General features: G+C 44.9%; 1 protein-coding gene across 5 annotated transcripts in view; it reads left to right on the top strand.

The window, feature by feature from the left end:
* Positions 1–23316, top strand: part of GPM6B (glycoprotein M6B) — a 153138-nt gene that overhangs the window by 108290 nt on the left and 21532 nt on the right. Inside the window, exons 1-2 of one of the 5 annotated variants that reach the window (XM_004612191.3) lie at positions 2612–3036; positions 11155–11274. The exons of 1 other annotated variant lie outside the window; for it this stretch is intronic. In XM_004612191.3, coding sequence (XP_004612248.1) covers positions 2976–3036; positions 11155–11274 — 181 coding nt within the window. In that variant the 5' untranslated portion in view covers positions 2612–2975. Of the gene's footprint in view, positions 1–2611; positions 3037–11154; positions 11275–23316 lie in introns of those variants that run through there. 3 more of the 5 variants (XM_004612192.3, XM_004612194.3, XM_055119943.1) reach the window with 3 other exon arrangements.

The raw sequence follows: 23316 nt of genomic DNA, 5'->3' as shown, positions 1-23316 counted from the left end.
CTGGCAGTGCATAGGGGACCATATGTGGTGTTGGGGATCTAACCGCATACAGCCACAGCAAGCGCTTTAAAGCCTGTGCTGTCTCTCCTGCTCCAAACTGACTGGAATTCTACAGATTTACAACTACTTAATACATGTAACTGCTATTCTTAGCCAGTGTTGCGATTTCATAGGGTTCAATTAATGTGTCCATTTGTTTTGCTATTTTGGGGTGCCAGAAGTATTCTCAACTTTATCCAGACTGCCCTGTAGGTATGGAACTCATGGAATCTTCTCTCACTGAGAGACCTTGTCTATCTTCCTCATTTGACACATTGAGTTTTTCAGGCCCCAAATGTATGTGTGTATCAGAAGCATTTTAAGTTTGCTCTTTTCTTGCTTGCTGTCAACAAATTTCCCTTTGATTTCAGTGGTTTTAGAGGAATACCAATGAGGTTTTAAGGTGTTTTTATAAGGTGGGTACAGTGGTAACTTCTAGACTTATACATCATCAGCCTAAAGAAAAGAAAACAATGAAGTTGTAAATAAGACAAAGTAATGAATTGCCCATTGTCAAGTTGTTTTTAGGATGCAATTAGTTCAAGGAGAATTAGTTCAACTGGAGACTTTGTGACTGTTTTATCCCATAGTTTTGAGTTCAAATACAAAACTAGAATGGCTCTAAAATGAAGACTATCGCAGGGTTAGAGAGCTAGTACATCAGGTTGGCCACTTGCCTTGCACTCGGCTGACCCAGGGTTTGATCCTCAGCACCACATATAGTCCCCCAAACCCCACCAGGCGTGACCCTTGGGCACAGAGCCAGAAGTAAGTTCTGTGTACTCCTAGATGTGCCCCAGAAACCAGAGAGAGAGAGAGAGAGAGAGAGAGAGAGAGAGAGAGCGTCTGGCTCAGCAGTAGAGGTCTGGGTTCCATCTTCAGCACCGCATATGAACACAATGTTAGAATATCTTCCGTATTCTGCCTCCCTGCTTTTATCAACATTTTAAAATAAACTTAATAGGCAAAAGGTGATTCTGCTTCGTCTATAATTGCGTGACTTTGCTCAACACTTTGGAAACCCTCGCCACATAGCCTAGCCACCTATGTGATGGCTCCTCTCGTAGAAGAAGACGTCACACAGACACATCACATTGTCTCCTCTTTGTGCCGAACTGAATTTTTGTTTTGCTGTGACCATTCACTTGGACTGCGGAGCAAAGACAAGTATACCACAAAGCAAGTGTGCTCACATTTCTGAATGGCCCCCAAGTGTCTTTGCAATATGTTTAAGAACCTCTGCTTAGACGTGTCATTGGGTTTTCCCAGGGAATTACTGACATCACAAAGGAATCTCTGTGCATTTCAGCCTGCACACTCAGTGCTGTGGACACTGGGGGGGGGGGCAGTCGGATTGCCTGGGGTCTTGAAGGGGAGGCAGCAGTTGTTTGTGGGTGTGGGCTTCTAGGATGAGGGTCAGAGTGAAAAATGAGATGTAAAATGAAAAAATGTTGAAACAGGCTAAACTGGTTTTTAAAATCTTTTTGGTTTCACTGAGCCTGAGGTATTAAATGTAGGCTGCTTTGGGAAGTCTCTAAAAGAATGCATTAAGAGATCAGGTTATTAGGGAGCTGGGGATGTGGTGCTGTGGTAGAACACATGTTTTGTGTGTATGAAGCACCAGGCTCCCTTCCACATGCAACCATTGCACAGAACACATGGCCAAATTCAAATGCTTGAATGGGTTAAAAATGTTGGCTAAGTGGTATTGGGATGGGGGCCTGAGTTTACAGAAAGGCTTGGAAACCCAGCTGTCCAAATCATCTTTGCTATTTTGCTTCAAACATTCCCAGTAATCTCACAGATAAGTGCCTTTTTGACCTTGAAGTAGGGGTTCTGATATCTAAACCTCCTTGTAGAAATAACCACTCAGTTCTACTTTGATTTTCATTCCCAGAAGTCACCAAAGTGCTACTTAGGAGCGCTTATAACATATTATGCTCACTTTAAATACAGAGGGGCGCTTTTGAATGCAGCAGACTTAAATTTGGGTTTCTCTCTCCCATATGTTAGCTGTGGACCAGGAAATGGGTCCTGATACTGAATTGCAACACTGCTATCCTTAATCGCCATGTTCGGGTGTTCTTCCTTCTGCTATGTGTTTGTTCCTCTCTTGAGTAGATGTATGTTTAAGTAACGCTGCCTGCTGCCTAGAGATTGTATGGAGGCATGTATTAGAGAAAGCTTACAGGAAAGGGAGGTGAGAGGAGAGGAGGGGAGGGGAGGAAAGAGGAAGAGAGGAGAAGGGAGAGGAGGAGAGGGGAGAGGAAGGGAGGGGAGAGGAGGGGAGGAAAAGGGAGGGGAGAGGAGCCCCACAAAGGGGGTCCCACAGGAAAGAAAGTAGTTGTTGGGTTGTTTGGGGGCGGAGGAGGCAGGCTGGTGGCCTCTGGAGAGAGACCACAGAAGGGGTGGCGGATCAGCTGAGTCACGTGGTGGGAGGGGGCTCTTTTCTTTCTCCTCCTCAGCCGTTCTCTGATGTCACGAATCTATTCTTTCCTGGGAGAATTAATTAGCATTCATCGGGTGCAGTCGGCAGGGAGCAAGACAGCAGCAGAAAGAGCGTGTGTAGGAGAGCGAGAGCGAGCGGGGCGCGGGGAGGGGAGCGAACAGTGGGGAGCGGGCTGTGCCCCCTCAGAGCCGCATTGGGAGCCGCATTGAGGCACAGCCGCACAGAAAGGCTGTTTTATAACTGGGATCCTCGGTGACGTATGGCTGCCGGCTCCTTGGCAGCTGTCTTTATGGACCAGTAGGCAGAGGGAAATTGCCGCGGACGAGACTTCTGCATCTTGGAAAGGATTGTGATGGACTGTAGCGCAGAACAGAACCTCTCAATCACACGGGTGTAAATAAGACCGGAGGGGAGTCTCAAAGAAAAGCAAGAGGAGGGAAAAAGTGTGTGCGGGAGGAGTGGGGGAAAAGCATTTTTGGTGGATGGTATGAAACCAGCCATGGAAACTGCAACCGAGGAAAATACTGAACAAAGCCAAGAGAGAAAAGGTACCCAGCGCTCTGACAAGAGCCTGTTTCAAGCTTTTCACTGGGGGTGCTTGAAAAGGGTTAGCCTGATTTTGTGTCTCATGTAAAATAGCTCTGAAAAACTCCTATGGCATGGACTTGCTTTGCAGGGTGGTTTATGGTGTGGGGTTTGTTTTGTTTTGTTTTCCTGTAGGCTGATGTTAATAGAGCAGCCTTTCTCCATTCCTGTTCCAAAGCTTCCTACCCAACCTGATACTTCTGGGAGAATGTCTGCAGTCTGTCACCTTGGGTAGCGGGATCGGGAAAACTATGTTTTATTTACCATAATGAGTCCGGACTTAGGTCCTATGTTCTGCATGTTATATCTGAGGGGCGTGGGATGCATTGTTTTCCGTTACTGCTGAGGAGGATGTGGGGGGACTCGCATATGAAATATAGCTGGGTTCCGCTAAGGCTGTAGCAATTGGGACAATTTTCGAATTTTCTTATTGAACGTGATTGCTCTTTCCGCGAATCAAGTCTGAAGTTGAACGTACAATAGCCTTTACAGTTGGATTTAGAGAGGCGGGATGTCACCTCTGCCGTCTACTGCTGATGAAAATGTGGAGGGGGAGGCGAGGGGGGGCTTCGGCTGTTTAGAACTTGGAGGCTGGGGAAGAAAAGGTTAATCAAAGTCCGATCTCTGATTTTTAAAATGGGAACTGTAGAACACATCCTAATTTTGACATGCAGGATAACTTTATTTTTTTAAAAAAATGTGTTTGGCAGTAAGAAAATAACCATTAAAATTAATCTTGTCTTTTCCTGGATGATGACTGACTTCAGGTTCGGTGGCCCCAGATCAGCCACTGTTTGGGAATCTGTCTCTTTCAGCCAAAGTTACGGGCTGTTCAGAAGATGGGTGCTTGTTTCCTGACCACAACGGCTCTCAGGTTCAAAATCAGCAGGTTATTTTTCGTGTCCCTAGACCCACGGATAGGCATTAAACAGTAGTAGTCGTTTTCCGGGTGAAGGGACAACTCGTTTTAGCATATCAATATATAGGTGGAATTGTCTGAAATTGCAGCTCACCAACCATTTTACTCCCATACCATGCCTGCATTTCCACCTCACAGCATGCTTGGGGAGTGCTGCTTGCTTCTACATGCAACTCCTTCCTGTACACACTAATTACATGGCATCCCAAACCTTGTGCTTGCTTTGGTTAATTAATTAAAACTTTAAAGTATGATCCAGTAGATATGACACCTTCTAACCTTTTTGAAGTGGATGGTTCAGGAGCAATAAGTCCAAATGCTTTTTAAAAATTGCTTGCTTGTTTCGATGTCTGTGTCCAACCAAAAAGAGCAAACAGCACAAATATTTTTTTAAATGAACTATGGGGCTGGACTGTTAGTACAATGGGTAGGGCACTTGCCTTGTACATGACCAACCTGGGTTCGATCCCTGGCATCCTATATGGTCCCCAAAATACCACCAGGAATAACTCCTGTGTGTAGAGCCAGGAGTAACCCCTGAGCATTGTCGGGTGTGCCCCTGCCCCCCCAAAAAGCCAGCCCATATTGCTTCTTCTTATATAGCGCATATTCTTCACTGACAGGAATGGGTGAATAACAGTAAGATAAGCTCCTGAAAGTATTTATGAAGCCGAGAAGCCAAGATACAAGTTAAAAGATTCGTTTCCATAATGATTAAAGGTGAAATTTGGGGCTGTAATCATTTAACAATAGTGTTGCTGCAAGGAACCCTCTCACTGTTGATAGCATCAAAATGCTATCACGGTTGTATGAACTAAAATTGATGACTGTTTTTTACACACTTTTTATTAATCTGGTGTTTGCTAGTCTCAGATGAAACCATTTGGTTTCTGAAAAAAATTTCATAAAGCTACAACAAAACCTTTTGGCTTTCTCTCCAAAGGCATGCAGCTCACATAAAACAAATATAGACGACTCAGTACACAAATTAGTATCTCATCACCAGTTTTATGGAGTGCCGTTATTATGACAAATATTATTAATAACAAATTTACCAAAGGCCACTACATCCTCTGACAGTCTGTACGTGAAGACTCGTTAGCTGTGGTCTTAGTGACAAAATTAAAAGCAAGATATAATTCCCAGAGCAACTTAAAAAAAGGAAAATGCATAACCACTTGCTGTTAAGTAAATAATGTATAATGAGCAAGTTACTGCCAGATAACCTTTAATGCTGAGTGCATGCTGAAGCAAGAATACAGGCGGGGGTTGTGTATTTTTTTCTGCCGCAACAAGACTTTGATGGCTGTACTCCCCCCTCCACCAAAATGTTGCTCTGAGTCTTGCTGATAGAGTCATCATCGTTTAGAAGAACAAGTTCATGTACCAGCTGCACAAAGTCAAAACTCACCCAAGACTCATTTTTATAGGGTCCTAGTTTGCTCACCCATTATCATTCAGGGCACGTGTAGGCATAAAGCAACCATCACAGATGCTGGTGCATGCGGATCAGTCCAGTGTTCCTTTGGGTTCCATTTGAAATTTACAAAAGAAATGTTTACTTCATTGAAATTAACATTTTTACAATAACATAATTAGAAACGCATTTTATAATTGCTGACCTGGTGATTCTGGGTTTTTCCCCCTTTCCTTTTATGCTTTTCAACAAGGGGTTTAATTTATTCAATTTAATCCTATACATTTTGCTATGCCCCCCAGAATTTTGTATTCTGTGATTTTTTTCCCTCTTCTATTCCTGCTTGCCCGTTTATTTTCAGTAGTCGGTGCTGAAACAGTACCTCCTTCATAATTTTAGGGTATTATTGCCCAAGGTCTATTACTTGGTCGCTTGTGGATTCTCTACTTTTGATAGATAATTAATGCGTTGCTCATTAAGAATTTATTAAGACTATAAATAACACGTCACTTTTTCATTGCCCTGAGATTTTCTAGTTGTTGTCCCTTCCTGGGCCATTTGACAGGACAAAGTGCTCTTTCCTTAAATCAGAATGACTCTGTTGCCATTTTAAACAATCATAATCCCAGGCCTTAAAAAGAGAAAGCCATGTGTTATTTTGAAATATTAGCCTTTGTCACAGAATACTACTGATGATCAAAATTCTCACAAAGTATTTAGTAGCTATTAGGGAATTGTTAATGAAAGCAAGCAGGTTCCCTCAGACAGGTGTGAGAAATGCCAAATTATTACTAATGACAGTTTTTTAATTGGAAGCATTAAATTAAATCAGAGTGTGAGGATTGAATAAGCAGATACACTGAAATGGAATAAGTGAAGGAAATGAATAAGACAGACTCAAAGGAAAACGAGATCATGAGACATAGTAATAGATAGAATTAGGTTTCTATTTATTTCACGGGAGCATTATTTGATGTCAATTCATTTCTGAAAACCAATGCATCTGGACTAGTTGGGAGTGCATAACCGCAGAGTAGAAAATCAATGAAATCAATTACTCTATTGTGTGAGAAAAAATCCAAGTGTCTGTGATAAAATTATTTTTATTAAATGTAGGAAATTAGAATCTACTGAAACAATTAGAATCCAACTAGTTAAGTTCCTATGGTCATTGCTGAGATGAAATCCAGCATTCCATGCATCAAATTAAATTCCTAACCACATAGGAAGAAAATGTGCTAAATGGGAAATAATGTATCATTGAAAATAAATTGCAGAGCATAGAGTAAGAAATGTATAACAATTGTTGAATATTGGTATGTAGACTGTATAAAATAAACACGTCCACTCCAATCTTTTCAATCAAACAGATATAATTTCTTTCTTTTTTTGTGTTTTTTAAAATTCGTTCAGCAAAATGTAGATGCTTTTGACCTGCCTTCTTTCTTGTTAGGGAGAAAAGCAGTCCTCTAGTCTTTAAGCCTGTTTGCTCAAAACCCACATCACGCATTTAACATGTTACCCTACTTCTGGAGATCTGTAAGTCATTCAATTTTGAGATTTTTTTATTCATGTTTTCAGACTTAATTATACAAATAAGTTACCAAAAAGTTTGAGCTTCAGTTTTTCTCCATGAGAACCTGCCAAGGAGGACATTTGAAGAGAGGGTGTCTGGGGACTAGGCTGGGGAGTGAAGCATGGCAAGCCAGATGGTGCCGGACATATTTGGTAGGTAGGAGACAGCTTGCTTTCATTTTTTTAGAAAGTTTAATTGTGGAGAAGATCTCAACAAGCCATTTGGTGCCTCCCCTACTTTTATATTGTTGTTGCCATGAGCATACTTCTCGAAACTTGGCCTTGCTAATTCACTAGAGGAAGAATTTGGACCCATTTTTTGGGGAATTGAGATTTGCCTTCTTGGAAGGGAGGGACACGCTTCAATTCAGATTGCAATTCTAGAAATCGCATTTATCTGTTAGCTGTCAGTCAGTGCAGGTTGACTGAGGAGGGAAAACCTTACGAAAACAGCTGAGAGAATGCAAAAGAGCCCGTATCCCTGAGGCGTGCGCCCCCACCCCCAGGACTGGCCACGCTGGGAATCATTCTCTTGCTCTTCTCCCATGTGATCCTGTGTTTGTCCATGTGAGATGCTTGGCCAGGAGAACGGATGGCCACGGGAGCGTGGGAGGAGACCCATATTGGTTTCTAAGAACAGAAGGTGAAATCCCAGCCTCGCAAATGTACCTGGCTGTTTATTCTTGTGTCTGTTTATTCACAGAGCCGCCATCGCCTCTGAAATGCCATCCTTTCTCTGTCCTCCCAGCTCACCTGAGAGGCGTAGAAGAGCACTAACACATCTTAGGAACCACAATATGAATAGAATCTTGGTCGTGACCATACTTTTGCTTATTAGTGGCAGATTAAATGACAGATGAGAATGCCAGAGAGGAGAATTTTGATCCTTAGCCAAGCCAAGTGACATTTCCCTTTAGAGAATATTGTAATGAGAGTGTAATAGGAGAAAAGAAGAAAATTTTCTTTCTGAAGGCTGGTTGGATTAGTTGCATTAACTTCTCTCTAGATTCAAGTCGCAATAGCTTTATGTGCTATCAGGGATCAGCACACTTTACTTGTAAAGAGCCAGAGAATAAATATTTGGGCTGCACAGCCATGCAGTCTCTATTACGATGGCTCAGTCTTACCACCACAACATGAGAACAGCCATAGATAATATCAAGGCAAATGGCTGGGGCTGAGTGCCAATAAAACTTTATTTACCAAAGCAGGAAACCCTGTGTGCTGACCTCTGTGCTCATGTTCCTAGCACTCTTGCTGTAGTATTTAAATATTAGCTAAAAATAAAGGCTTATAAATGCAGCTGTCAAATCTTGCCCAGTGAAGATGGTCTTTCTAGGAAGCTTAGTCTTTGTCTCTTGGTTGCTGCCAGTGGTAAGTTCCTAGATGCTACCAGCTTGCCTGCCTGCAATTCACTCATTCTGCCTTGCCACACAATCACATTGTCAAAAAGCAGGGGGAAATGGCATGGGAGACATTATTTGGTTTTCCTTTCTGCAATTTAGAGTTGTTGGTTCATAGCCACCTTTAGTGTGTCCCACCCACTGTGTATCTCCTGGTGGTCTCCCACTGCTCTCCACAACCACAAATAGGACCTCAGATACCACTCACTTCTGTACCGCCTTGAAAATATAGCTTGGGCTAAGCCCATCCCTGTCTTCTACTCTCAAGGAGGGGACATTTGATGGCTTCCCTGTGGAAAGCACGAGCCTGCTACACAATCTTCCTGAGTTCCCAGTTGCATGCCAGTTGCCCAGAATCAACGCTGTTTTCATATACCAATCACCTAGTATGCCAGGCTTCACCTGACAATCATAGAAACTGGGACCTTGTCCTGGAGAACCAAACGTGTGTTAAGTCTTATATAAAGGTGATAAGAAGCATTATACCTAATATCTTGATTTAAATTTGGCTCAAAATAGAACTGATTTTCTTTTATAGGTAAAGATTTAGCATTGTGTAAAGACCTTCCCAGAAGTATTGGAAAACATCACTCACTGGTCACCTCTTCCCATCTGCCAGACCAGTTGTATTTTTTGTGTGAATTAAGTGTCTCTGGCATGGCTGCCGTATTTCCACAGAAACAATAATTAGTGTTGGGCAGGCCATGTTTTTTCATTGCCGTTGCTGGCAGCCTGTGCCTGATGGCCCAAAATCCTGGAGATGTGCCTCCCTCCACTCCATCTGAGGATATAAGGACAGACAATGGATGTCTCAGATGCACAGATTCCTTTAGATAGCCTGGCCTAGGTGATGTAGGAAACCTGGAGGATCATTTCTTGGTCCACAGGGCCCCAGGGTGCTCCCTTGCATTCAACTAAAATTCAGCAGATAGTCACTGTGCGTTTGCTGTGTGCTGGGCACGCAAAGATACCTTCTATATGATGAATTTTTCGGATTGAGAGTGATTATGCTTCTTGGGAACCTCTTGAGGCCATTACAGAGGGCTTCCAGCCATTTCCTCAAGAGGAAGTGGACCAGACTATAAAGCAACTGGACCTCCTTTTGAGTTTTTCCTCTAGCCCCACTGGCTTTGTTTGCTTTCAAATAATGGAGTCTAACTCATGTCTGAGGGACTCTCCTGGGCACTGAAGCCAACATTTCAATCTAGAAATGGCCAAGAGTTAAGAACTTACAAGAACTCAAAAAATTAGGTGATAGTTTAGGACCTAAAACAGTGAGGAGGCACAGGAGAAACAGTGCGGATCCAGAAAAAGGCCTATAGATCCAGAGTAAAAAGCTGGTGGCATATACCCAGACCACAGTTGGCTAACATGCTGCTTTCAAAGTAGCCTCTGCAGTCCATTGGCAGATTCAGTTCCAGGCTTTTCCATTCCCCCTGAATGATTTCAGGCAAGCAACTTCTCATTGTCCTCGGTGTCTATATGCGTAAGGGTGAAATGCTAATAATACCTGTTTCGTGGGCTTGCCTCATGAGGAAATGGATGCTCTGTGCTTTGTATGATAGCTCACACTTCCATAGCATGCCACAGAGTACAGCTGTAAGCATCAGTCACAAGAACAGCAGCAAACAGTTTCTCCAGACAGTCTTGATCCTAGCCTCTTTTTTTAAAAAAGACATTTTTACTTCACCTTGAAGCCAAGATGTTTTTCCGCTCCAAATCACTGCCTCACACTCCAAATGGCCTTGTGAGTGTTCAGAGAAGGCATGTGAGTCTGGATTTAAGAAAGGCTTGCTGAGGTTCCCGGGGAGTTGATTATTGCATTGGCCTTCCTGTGGGGTTAGTGCGTCCATGATCACAGGTACCAGTTGGAGAGGAAAGCCGTATCTTCTGATGGAACCATTGCCCGTGCCAATGTCAGAGTTGGTTTTTTATCCCTAGGTATCTGTGTCACCCCAGGGGATGGAATCCCTTCTTCTGGGATTCTCAAGCATACATTGGTCTTTGTGACCACGGAAACTGGGCTTCAAGATTTCAAGGTTTTAATTTAACTAATACTATCAAGCAAATGTGGTGTTTCTCTTTCCCATCCATTAAGAAGTAAAAAGTAAAGTCATTGCCAGATAGGAATCTGAACCCCCACTTGTTAACGTGGCAGGGGGTGTAAGCCGTGGTGCCAGGACCAGCAGCCTCTGTTTGGAAAATACTGGGAGATCATTGGAACGAGATTGAATCCAGAACATTCAAATTGCTGAGCTACTGATTTAAGAGGAGGTGACAGAGACAAATGCACATACCAGTGAGAGGACAAGAGTTTCACCCAAGTTTCAGCAGGGTATGAGGTTCCTTGCCAGATTTGCAAGAGTGGAACCGGGCACCATTGTAAGCTCAAGTCTGTATCTGCCTTTGCTTATGCAACTGCTGCTGGTTTGGAAACAAAATATACTAAGGAAAAATATTGTGAGAAGCTAGGTATCCATCATAAATACTATCTGCTTCAATGAGCTTTCTATAAGGAGGGTTGGGGGAGATGCCAAAATGAGGAAATAAAAGGCAGGTCTGGTCATTTTCATAAACTTCAAGTGGAGAAGGCGACGCCAATGATCAGACCGAGCTGAGAAGATGATGCTGAAAGGTTGCATTTTCCATAGCATATTTTTAAACTCTCCATTTCCTTTAACTATATGGTAAAGAATAAATTAAAATGCTGATATCGAATCTTTGCTGGAGATAGATACACTGACTCTTTGCCACCTGAAATTGGCAGTGAACAGCAGAGCTGAAATGGAAATTGGCAGGTACCACTGGATGTACCCAGGCTCAAAGAAACACCAGTACCATCCTGTGCCAACCCTGGGGGACAGGGCTAGCCCCTTGAGCAGTCCAGGTAAATACAGCCTCGGGGTGACTTCTAATAGCAAGTCAACTGTTATCTTTACTATTTGTAATGGTTCTTTCAGTTTGGTGATATTTTATGTTTTGCTTGATGCATTAATTTGTTCACAGGGGCGTGGGTAGACTCAGCCCTTTAAAATTTTTTAATCCATCTTTGTTTTTCTCTCCTCCTCTCCATTCCACCCCATCTTTCGCCTCTCTTCTCCCTCCTCCCTCCTCTTCCCCCTCACTTCCTCTTCTTTAAGGGAGCAGTGTACAATGAGATACGTCTTTGGGTTAACCATGAAATTTCCAGTGTCTGAACCAGTAATGGGGCAGGGGAGGGAGCCACACGCATCCAGCATGGGGCCAAGAACTGGGCCAGGACACTTGGGGAGCCTTGGCTCAGAGAGTACCATGAGCCCCTTCCCCAAAAGTGTCTCCCCAGCCCCCCTGATTTGCACCTCTCTGTTTTGAACATCAGCCATGACCTTTGCAAAGGAAAAATCAAAGCCCGTGAAAGGAGGATGGCTTACTGGTCCTCAACCCCATCAGGTAGGTCCCGGATCTGCTTTCCAGGTTCCTGCTCCTGAGGAACACGGGCTCTCGGGGCCACTCAGTACTGGGTCTGGGGGAATCGTACATTGGCCACTTCAGAGACTAGAGGGGGAGGATATTGAGTAAGAAATATGCAAATTCATCCTCCACATTTTCAACATTCTCTGAGTCTTATTAATACTTCGACCAGTTAGCCAACACCCAGAGATTTCGGGTTACTTAAAATCTGTATATAAGACAATGATGCTGGGCGAAATCTACACAACAATCAGTTTAGATTTTGCTTAAACCAGTAGTGTCATTTCACCCAAACAGGTATGTTTTCCAGGAATAAATCCTAGTGGCAGTATAGAACCTAGAGTGCCAGAAAGGGTTGTCCTGAGGTATCAGACAGCCTTTGAATTGAATCGTCCAAACACTTACCATCAATTTCACACAAAACGTTTTCTTTTAAAACCTTGTCTCTGCTTTCAGGTGACTTTTCATGCAATCTGACTGTGAATTGAGCTCTACACCTTGACTTATGCATTCCTCAGGGGGTTCCTGTGCCTCTGGTCAGCAATGGGGATGAGAGAGGCATTGCTATTCTTAGATCCTCGAAGAGGGGGGTTCTGACATCTTGAGTTTTAATACTCGACCTTAGTGTCTCACCATACAATGGAATGCTAATCAGCCATAAAAACGAATGGGGTGTTTATTCAATGTAATCACATTGATGAACCTGGAAAATATAATGTGGAGTTAAGGAAGCCAGATATGAGACAAAGCACTGTTGGATTCTACTGATAGGAAATGTCTGGGATTGTCAACTCCATAAATGAAGGGTGAGAAGGGAAGGAGTCTTTGGGGGTGTTTTTATTACTCTTTTTTTTGTTTTGGGCCTACCTGCTGGTACTCAGGACTTACTCCTGGCTCTGCAACTAGGGATCACTCCTAAAGTGCTCCAGAGACCATATGGACTGGCAGGGATAGAACCTAGGTCAGTCATGTGCAAAGCACGTGCCCTAGCCACTGTATTTTTCACTTGGGCCCCAGGAGGTAGTTTTAAAATAGAGCATGGTAATAGTAGCACAGTATGTAAATTTGCTTGAAACTGCTGCATTATACACTTAAAACATGCATTTTTGTTTGTGGGTTTTGGGTTACACCCAGCAGTGATGAGGGCATAATCCTGGCTCTGTGCTCAGGGATCACTTCTGGTGGGACTTGGGAGGTCATATCCGGTGACAGTGATCAAACCAGGTCCTCCTTGTGCAAGGCAAACATCCTACCCACAGTACCAGTCTCAAGATAGCAATTTTTATGAGTCTCCCTTCTGGTGCCAGTAGAGTACTCTTTCTCTGCACCCAAATCAGTCCAGAGAGAACACTGAAGAGAATTTTCCATTTGCTGAGCAGTTAAAGGAGCACTTTAATAAAATTTTGGGCTTTGGACCCACAACCAAGCACTTGAATACAGGCATGCTGGGCAACAGTGTAGCTAAAAAGAATACAAAACTTAATTTGTTTTCCGAAAGCTCTGGGTCAGAAATTTTGGGGGGATCATACCCGGCAATGCACAGGGGTTATTCCTGGTTCTGAACTCAGGAATTACTCCTGGCGGTGCTCGGGGGACCATATGGGATGCTGGGAATCGAACCCAGGTCGGCCGCATGCAAGGTAAACACCCTACCCACTGTGCTACCACTCCAGCCCCTCTGGGTCAAATTTGTTTCTAAATCAAGGTGGGTTTTTGCAGATAACTTGGACCATTGTGTTGTGCTCTCCAATCCCACAGACTGTCTGGGGCAGGTTCAGCATTTGGATCTTTCTGGAAATCTGGAGACAGATAGATGAAGTCTGGGGCAACCGCTGTCTCTTCAGGTTGGGTCTCAGGGCAGGTTATATTCTGACTAGACCAGGTTTCATTGCCAGATAAGTTCGCCGCCACCCTTCTCCCCAAATTCCTTGATTTTTGGAGTTTGGGGAATTCTGAAATGACGTGAGGGGAAACTATAAATCTCCACTCATTTCTTGTTGCTGGGGGTGCGAGGAATTGTTGACTGCGAGGGTGAATCCCGTCATCAAGTGGGTTGTTGTTGGAATGGGAGAAGCAGTGTCACTGGCCTTGGTTTCTAGCCTCAACTTCCCAGATCTGGAAGCTGCCTCCATCCTCCCATCCTTGGAACTCACTGTGTGCCTGCAATCACAGGGGAAAATCCACTTCCATGGCACCAACCAGGGGCCCACTAATGTGTGGGGCGGGGGGCAGCTAGGTGCTGAGAACTTGCTAGCAAAGTCTGAAAACTGTAGCCCAGGGGGGCGACCCAGCCATGTGACTGCCTCCTGAGTTGCCTGGAGACTTTGTTGGCTACTAAACCCATGCAGTTGCCATTCTGTACTTAGATCCCAAACCAGATGGTATGAGGGAAAAAATAGAGAATTCCATATGGCTCTTGTGTCTTCCCCCTCCCCAGAGTTCTCAGTTCCTGGGGGTGGGGGTGATGTAGGCTGACCAGGAAAGCGTTGCCAAAGGAAAACGCCTCGCTGAGCCTGCAGATCCTGGAGCGACCGCCCACTTCTCCCTCCCCCAGTTTTCAAGGTCAAGGGGGGCCTAGTTCCGTCTGTTTTGATCTTTTCTTGCTTTTCTTTTTGGTGTAACTTCCCAGGCAGTGACATGCTTAGGACTTGGAGAGCTCATCATTCACCATCTGTTTCTCTTTTTCTTTTCTTTTTTAACTTCTGTAGCCAGCTAATAGCCACATCTTCTCAGGGCCTACAGGAAATCCAAGATAGATGGCCCAGCGAGCCATCTCCTACAATGCTAGTTTGGGGAGTTTTGTACCCCCGAATCTATCTCCTTGGCCTAACCATTGTTTCTGAGGAGAGGTCTGAAAATTGAGTAGAGGGAGCCCTTGGGTAAGAGACATTTGCAACTAAAAAGAGAAATCTCCCTTTGTAAGAGGCTTTCCTCTGCACCCCAAAGATGAAATCTCTTGAACTCATCCGTGGAGAAGGCACCAGCTTGTATCGCTATCTTAGTCCTGCTCACTGAGTCTTTCCTGGTACCTCCTACAGCCTTCATGGTGGAAGTTATTCACCAGGTGGGTTACTCTGACTCATCTTCTCCCTGTGTACCAGAGTTTTTTTTTTTAAAAAAAAAACACAAGTCATTTACTTTATTTTGTTTGGTTTTGTTTTGGGGTTACGCCCAGCAGTGATGAGGGCATACTCCTGGCTCTGCACTCAGGAATCACTCCTGGTGTTGCTGGGGGTACCATATGGGATGCCGGGGATCGAACCCGGGTACGCCATGTGCAAGGCAAACACCCTAGCCACTGTACTATCGCTTCAGCCCTGTATAACAGAGGCTTATGGTTCATTTTGAACTTCCTTTCGATGTTTGTCTTTTGCCAACCTGGCTGATGCGAACCCATTTGCCAGGCTAGAAGAATAAGGCTGTCACCCATGCTCCCTGGGAACCTGAGGTCTGAAGCTGAGGTAGTGGCAGGAGGAAGCATTAAGGCTGAGCTTCATTTTGATGGTATATTGAGCCCCAGTGCAATAGTCACTTTAGGATCCCAGAGAACCTGGTCGCCAGGGAGAATGCGGGATGGCCTTCAGAGGACCTGAGAATGTCTGTCTTTTCATCCAAGCGAGGTCATTAGCACAGCACAATCTGTGTCTGTGTATGTGGGCCCCAAAGACATTCACGTTTCACAGACAAGGCACTGGGTTAGAGGCACTGAAGAATTAAACTCGTGGCCAAGACATTGAGAACCTTTGGATCTTTGGAAAAGACAGGAGAATGGCTTAAGCTATGTATTCTTCGGCTCCTATAAAGGGGCCAGTGTAGTAGCTGTGCTCATCCCAGCCTGAGTCATGGGGGCTGCCAGGACCATGACCTTTCATTCTTTCCTCTTGCCTGCTCTAAGGCCTTTGTTGAAAACCTTGGTGCAGAGGAATGTGGGATGGCGCAGAAAGAGTGAGAGGTCTGCCTCCTGTGGCCCAGGGTGCTAGGAGAAAAGCCTTTGAGAGAGCTACAAAAAGCACCTCTTTCTTTAATAGACTCAGACAAGATGGTATGACCTACAAGGGCTGTTTGCTTCCGGAGCAAGAATGGCTTGCGTAGTGCTGGCTGGTCCACAAGCCAGGACTGAGTCTGACAGGTGAGGGGTGCAATAAACAACCCTCCCTCCCAACTCGGAATTGCTCTGAATCTGTGTTAAAACGGCCAGAGATCATGCCAGGAGGTGTGTGAGAGCAAAGGGCAATCCCGGCATTTAGACAGCAGTTTATCAGGAAATCCAAGTGTGGGGATTTCCATTGTTGAGACTGGATTCTGAGCAGGAAGCACGGCCCTGATGGGAGGGACAGCCGTGGCAATCTGTGTCACGCTGGCTCTGTGCACATGTGACCCAAGAAGACTGATGGCTCCTGGAGAGCCCCAGTGTTTGTCCTTCGTCTCCCTGGGCTGAGCCTGGGACTTCTCTCTCGGGGACCCACTCCTCTGAGTGACACTGTGGCAAGAGATGCAGCCATTGTTCCTGGGTGTTACTCTCCCCAGCCCACCTGAACTGCGTTCCTGGGGGAAGGCCTCCATCTTCTCTGGATCACTCGGGTCTTCATCCATGGTGAGCTCTCCCGCATGCTCAGTGTTGTCGTTTCGACGTGGTGGCCACGTCTCTCTGTCCAGCCTGTTCGAAGATGCTTCTTTTGTTTAGATAACCAAAACCGAGGGAGGTCTGGGAACCCCCAGCTCCTCAGATGGTTTCTGAGTAAATGGACGGAAAGTGTGGACACAGCATGAGCTGCTTCTAGCTCAGATCCACGTGCTGCCATTTCAGAGGGTTGGAAAGAGTTTTCTGCCACATATCTATCAACTATTTCTATTTCAAGCCATCTCCCATTTTCAAACTCCCCCACCACCACCCCCTAAAAAAGTACTGTAGAGAGCAGTTGGCAGTTGGCTTGTTTACCAGAGACATTTCTGTGCCACATGTATGGAGTTTCTTCATTGTTTATGCATGCACAGCTATACAGTCTGTGTGTGATTAGCACTTGGTTATGTAACTGGCTCACTCCCTCTGTGATAGATTGAACACACTGGCCTTTGGCTCTTATGTCTGTTCCTCAGCTCGGCGTAGGCAGACACAGAAAACAAAGAGGAAAAACAAATCGATTGTGTTGAACTGGAATTTTCTATCTGGCACAACACCTGTGTTTAGGGACAGCAAAGTGGATTGTTCAAAGCGACGATTTTCAGTCCTTTGGGAATGGTGACATCTGGCCTTTGCTTCATGAGCCTCTGCTGTTATATGCCTGCAGCTAGAGTTCATGAAAATTCATTTGGATTTGAAATCTTTGCCACCCTCAGAACTACCTGGTGGGACTTCAAGATAGAGGTCCCCTGTCCCAGCTGTGTCCATTTGGGCCACTAATCAGTACTCAGTGACCTGCTGTCAAGTTTGCACTTTTTGACATGCCTAGGTAAATGTCACTTACACTGAACAGAAAGCTCTGGGGGTGGCAAGTGCGTTAGTTCGATAGGTGGGGCTTTCTCATGCTTGATTTTAATCTGGAAGCTTCTGTGGACAGTGGTTTCACCCTGTGGAATAACTCCGCGGGTGTAATGGCAGGCTGGTAGGAGAGGGCATGGGGCCAAAGCAAGCCTTTCCGTGACCTTAGAACAACTGTTAGGATTTTGTGCTGCTTCCCAAAGCAGTAAGTGGAGTCCATGCAGCTTTCTGTGAGGACTTGATTGACACCAGCCCAGTGGTGCCACCCATTGCATTTCATAAATAAGGTTTTATTGACACTAGCCAACCCATCCACTTATGGATTGTGGTTGCCTGTGAGCTTCAACAGAGGTTGAAGCAGCTGATAGCTGGAACCCCGTGCCCTACGAAACCAAGAGTATTTGTTGTCCAGCCCTTTACGGGGGGGGGGGGCGCGGGGACTGCCCATCCTTAGCTCAGAATAGTGTGTTATTGGCACATTTTGCAAATTCAACCCACCTCTGATGAGTAATACCTAAAACCCTGTCCTTCACTCAGTTTCCTAAAATCTCCAGCAGAAATCCCTACCCTTCATCTCACCAGTCCTCAGAATCCTTGATCCTTGTGGTGGCTAAAATCTAGCTCATAGATTTTTGACTCAAGTTCTGGATATTTTCAGATGTTTTCTGAGTTCTTTCTGGAAGCTCACCCCTACTGTCTTCTTTTGGGTCCTTGCTCCTATAACAAACCCTATCGTGAAAGCAGATGCATTGAGCTGTTGCCATCTCTTAATCCAGAACACTTTAGTAAGTCTTATTTTCTGTGATATGCAAAAGATTGTTTATCTTTTTACTAAAGGTAATATCGAGGTCACTTCTTAAAGTGAGCTTTTGAAGTCTCGTTCTCTGATGTTGTTGGTGAAATAGTCAGATTCCTGGACCCCACTCACCTCTTGAGGTCCCTGGCTGGGGCCCAAGAACATGTTGTGTTTTGATACGCTCCCGAGTAATTCAAACATACACTCAAGTTTGGCCACCTCTGCTCTATATAGAAAGGATCAGAAATGGGTAAGAAAATAGCTCCCCATTAACAATGGTAAAATAACATTTCAGTTCAAAACACCTTCTGAAAAAAACATCATCTGGAAAGTCAAAAGCAATTTGTGTTCATAATTAACCATGTCAATGCCCAAAACCATATACATAGGATATAGTGCTACTGAATTTGAAGCAAATTGCTTTTACTGTTTCTATACTATCATTGCTTCTTTGTGCATAAAGAGTTGGGGGAAATCAGTCAGGTGGTAGACTATATGCTTCTCCAACATCTGCTCCCCAATGATACGAGCAGTGACACTTTTCGTCCCCAAGCACCAAACTGTCTCTCATTCCCAGAATTTTTGAGTGTGACCTCTGTGAGCAAAAAAAAAAAAGGATTCAATTGAAGACCTATATCTTGGCAGCAGAGGTGAGTCTCTGTTTAGCTCTGTTGTTGCATATGCCAAGTTCACAAAAAGTAGTGGCTATGAGCCACGGCCTCGTTTATCTCTTTCTATGGCTCAGGAGTCTTGGTAGGCTTAACTATCTCCAGGTCTCTAATGAGGCTGCATTGAAAACAATGATGGAGAATAACCTCATCAGAAGGTCAAACTGTGGAAGTATCTATTTCACCATCGCTCCTGTGGTTGTTGGCAGGACTCAGTGCCTCGTACACTGTTGTACTGAGAGCCTCCATTCCACACCAGCTATTGACCCAAGACTGGATTTCATTATTTGCCATGTGGATCCTCCTGTAGGTCCCTCCTGATATGCCATATGGCTTCATCACGGAGGGGGGGTGTGAGTAATGGGGTAGGGAGTGTGCCAGCCAGAGGGACAGGATGTGTGAGCGAGGCACAAATCAGACGATGGACAGCTGTCCAAGGAGTAATATCTCATGACTTTTGCCACATTCTAGATGTTAGGAGGGGTGCAATAGTACAGCAGGTAGTGTAGCATGCAATAGTGTAGCATGCACATGGACAATGCAAGTTTAATCCCCATCATTTCATATGGTTCCCTGAGCACTGCCAGGGGTGATTCCTGAGTGCAGAGCAAGGAGTAACCCCTGAGCATCGTCAGGTGTGACCCCCAAACAAAACAAAACAAAATAGACATTAGAAGGAAGTGACTAGTCACAGTTCACACTCAAGGAGGGGCATTCCATGGGGTGAGTATCAGGGGGTGGGAATCACAAGCTGTAAAACCATTTCAAAATGGAATCTTATCTTTTGCCCCTTAGGCTCTGTCTTCTCTCTTTAAGGCAGTTGCCCTTTAACTTGCACCAACCTCACCTCATCCCCAAGTTGAAGAGCTAAATGCCTCCCGTGGGCAGTCAACTCATGCCGCATGCTTTGACCTGGCTGAGTGCCAAAAACACAGAAGCACAGGGTAATACTCTGGGGTAACTGTCACTTTATCTTAGCACTCACGACGTGGGGGGCTTTCTATGACTTTGTGTACCTTTAGAGGTGATTGTGTGCAAGGCTGGTTTCCTGGACCAGACAGGTCTAGGTGCATTCTGAGCTGCACAGCAATCTGGGTATTTGTGAAGTGGGTATTCGTGAACAGTTGAAAGGCTGATTGAAGTCTTTGGTACCACAGGCTCCAAAAAAGAAAATAGTTTTGTTTGTTTTTTTCTATAGAAAAGACCCTACAGATTCCTCATTAATAAAAGCTCTAAGACACATATAAATATATTGGAAGAAACTGTAACTGGGGAGATTTGTGGGATGAATGAAGTTTCTTCTCTAGTATGAAGTTGTTCACCTGTGTGTCATAGAAGAGTCATCTGGGTGGAGGGTGGGGGGCAGGCAGTGATATTTTTGAAAGCTCTCCCCAGTCCCATATGCAGCCCAGGTTGAGAGCCAGTATTTGGCAGAGGTTTCCAATCATGGGAGGTTTTTTTTTGGTTTGGTTTTTGTTTTGTAGGGCCAGGAACTGGATCCAGGGCATCACATATGAAAGGCAAGTGCTCTGCAGCTGAGTCAAGTCACCACCCGCCAATTGGGGGAGTTTTCTCTTCAGGGGACTCCAGGTGCCATCTGATGGCATTTTGGCTTGTCCCAACTGCAGAAGGGCAAGGCATCCTGTGGAAGGAGGCCAGAGATGTGGCCCAATATCCTACAATGCACGTGACAGTTCCCCTGCCTCCACGGAGTGTGAGCCCCAAAAGCTAATCGTGCTGATGGTCCCCAAACAGTGCTGGACCCACTTCAAGTCAGAGTCAGGAAACTGGCTCTCAATGACGAATACTATGTGGAGCAGCCTTGTGTCAGATTTTAAGTTGGTTTCGGACATGGACAGCATAGCAGGTCTGGAACATTCTATCATTTTCTAGCATTTTCTGAAGGGAAATGTGTCTTTTGAGAGCCTGTGTCACCCAAGCCAGTAAGCGGGAACCTATGGATTGGTGTCCATACAGCCTGTAGCACACGTAGCACTTCTTCCACCTTGAAATAAAATAGGGATGAACCTGCATGGAGCAGCAGGAATACTTAACTCCATCCCCTTCCTTTTCTCCCCCTAAGCTCACTTCCTGCCCCCTTGCTAGTCCCTGAAGGGCCGGTGTTTTCCCTGGCCCTCTGCCCCTCCCTCCCCAGGCCTGGCCCAGTCTTTCCCACATCTGCCTTCTGGCCATTATGCCCAACCAGAGAGATCCTCTAACCAAGGGTCCATGGGAGCCTGCAAGTTTGCAGCCCCATCTCTGTGCCCCTAGCCCGACCTTCCCAAGCTGACATGGCTCCTGCCTTCTGTTACCAACCCTTAGTTCCTCAAAGGGACTTGCGACCTTTTAAAATGACTAATGTCTCCCACAAAAATTGAAGTTAGCAAAACATATTTTAAGCCTTTGTTGAGGTGTAATTTATATTCTGGAGCTGTATTTCCTTAGGGGGAGCTGTTGGGTACTACGCTCAGGAAGCCAGTCCCGGGAGCCTGGTGGGGACATGGTCACCGACCTCACTGCCTACTTGGGGAGGGCACTCAGCTCCCCCTTCCAGGCTCTGGCTTCCAGGATTAGCTCCAGTTTTCTAAAATGGCCCTGATCAGAGTGTGTTTACGTACATTCTCTCCCCAGTCATTTCGACCACGTGTCATGTGACAGTGACGGCTCAGTGACTCCCAGCTCGGTGTGTTGTTCATTCTTCTTGCCTGCGTTGAAGATGCTCTGTGCTCTCTGACTGGAACTCACACAGCTCCATCCCACTCCAAACTCCAGTGTTGCAGCAAGGTGCAGGATGGACTTTCATCCTGCCCCATACCAGCTGAGCCACCACAGATGGTGCCACTCACCGGCTCCCACACCTCCATCTGCTCTCCCCGCCTGCATAGTGTCCATGGGCTGCGGGATGGCTTGAGGAGGGCCCCACCTGCCTCTGTCTTCTCCCATGCTATGCTCTGGTATTGTTTAGAAACTTGGCAGCACTGAGCTCTCCCCTTGTCTCATGCCTTTGTCCGCCTGACCAAAGGACCCCCACTCCTTTTTCGCCTGTCCACATGACTGCCCACATATACACATCTTCCCCATAGCCTCCTAACCAAGGCCAGCTCAACTCATAGACACTCTTTGGATTCAGCAAACCTTATGCACTTCACCCAGATAGTCAAGGCTGAGTGCTACTAAAGCTTAACACTGAGAAACTTAAATTGCTTGAACTCTCTTTGCCTAGGTTCTAGACCCTACAGCTCTCTACGCTCTTAAAATTCTATGGCATCTAAAATTTGAGTTACTTACCCTCAACTTCCTGGTTCTTCACTTCCCCACTACTAAGAACACACATGCACGCACGCACATGCACACATATGCATGCATTCACATGGTCTTTGGGAAAACCCAAGCCAGTTCCCACAAAAGGGCAAGGAAGAGACTAACAAGTGTCTGTTTCTTGAGTTTGTTTATTCTCGGTCATGTGAATGCATCTTTAGTTTTCTATAATTGCTTATGTTCTACTGCTCTTGCCATATTGCCAGTGTTAGAGGCTAATCTATTTTAACAGTCTTACAGCATGCCACAGAAATGAAAATGCCTTATGTAACAGGCTTTAGGACAAATTTGTAAAAGAATCTGCAGAAAAGCACTTCCCCCTATCTCATTACAAACAGTTTTCACATTCTTAATAGTTTAACTTTTATGTCAAGGACTAAAATGTTCAAGAGAGAACTGAGGATTGAAAGACAGTACAGGGATTAATACACTTGCCTTACATTTGATTCCCAGCACCACATATGGTCCCCTGAAGACTATCAGAAAGGATCCCTGAGGACAGGGTCTGGAGTAAGCCCTGAGCACTGCTGGGTGTGACCCAAAATTTAAGAGAGAGAAAACTAAAAGCAACCTATCATTTCATTTCAGCTCTAATTTCGCAATGCCTTGCTGATGTGTTATGTCCATGATTCAAGTGTCTTTACACTTAACTGGAAGCCCCCAAAGCTTTAAATATAATGGTAAACATTTATATCTGCAAATGTTTCCCATTTTAGAAGGTACAACTGGCAGTTTTGTAGAATAAATTTGTTATTTAAAATAATAATAGCGCTGAGGATATGGCTCCGTAGCAGAGGACATAATTTTCACATAGATGATGCCCTAGGTTTGATTCCTTACACCCCCAAATATAGCAAACCCATTACACATGAACATAGACAATGTTTAGGTAAGGTAACTGTTACAAATGTAAACTTAATAGAGAAGAGTTGTGATGTTTTATACATTTTAAATATTTCCTTACTATTAGACATTTAGGTTCTTTTTTTTGGGGGGACGGGAGTCACACCTGGCAGGGTGCTTGGGAGTTACTACTGGAGCTGCTCAGGGAATTTTGCATTGCCAGGAATCAAACTTGACACTCCTATACACAAAGAATATATGCTCTAATCCAACGAGCTATCTTTCTGGATGCAATACCTGGCTTTTTATGTTTGTCTCTACATTCATTCAAAGGCATCTTTATGTGGAAGTATATAGATGTTCTCAGTTTGCTGA

The sequence above is a fragment of the Sorex araneus genome, chromosome X (genome assembly GCF_027595985.1).
Source record: "Sorex araneus isolate mSorAra2 chromosome X, mSorAra2.pri, whole genome shotgun sequence".
NCBI lineage: Eukaryota > Metazoa > Chordata > Mammalia > Eulipotyphla > Soricidae > Sorex > Sorex araneus.
This window is presented reverse-complemented; position numbering and strand designations above follow the sequence as displayed.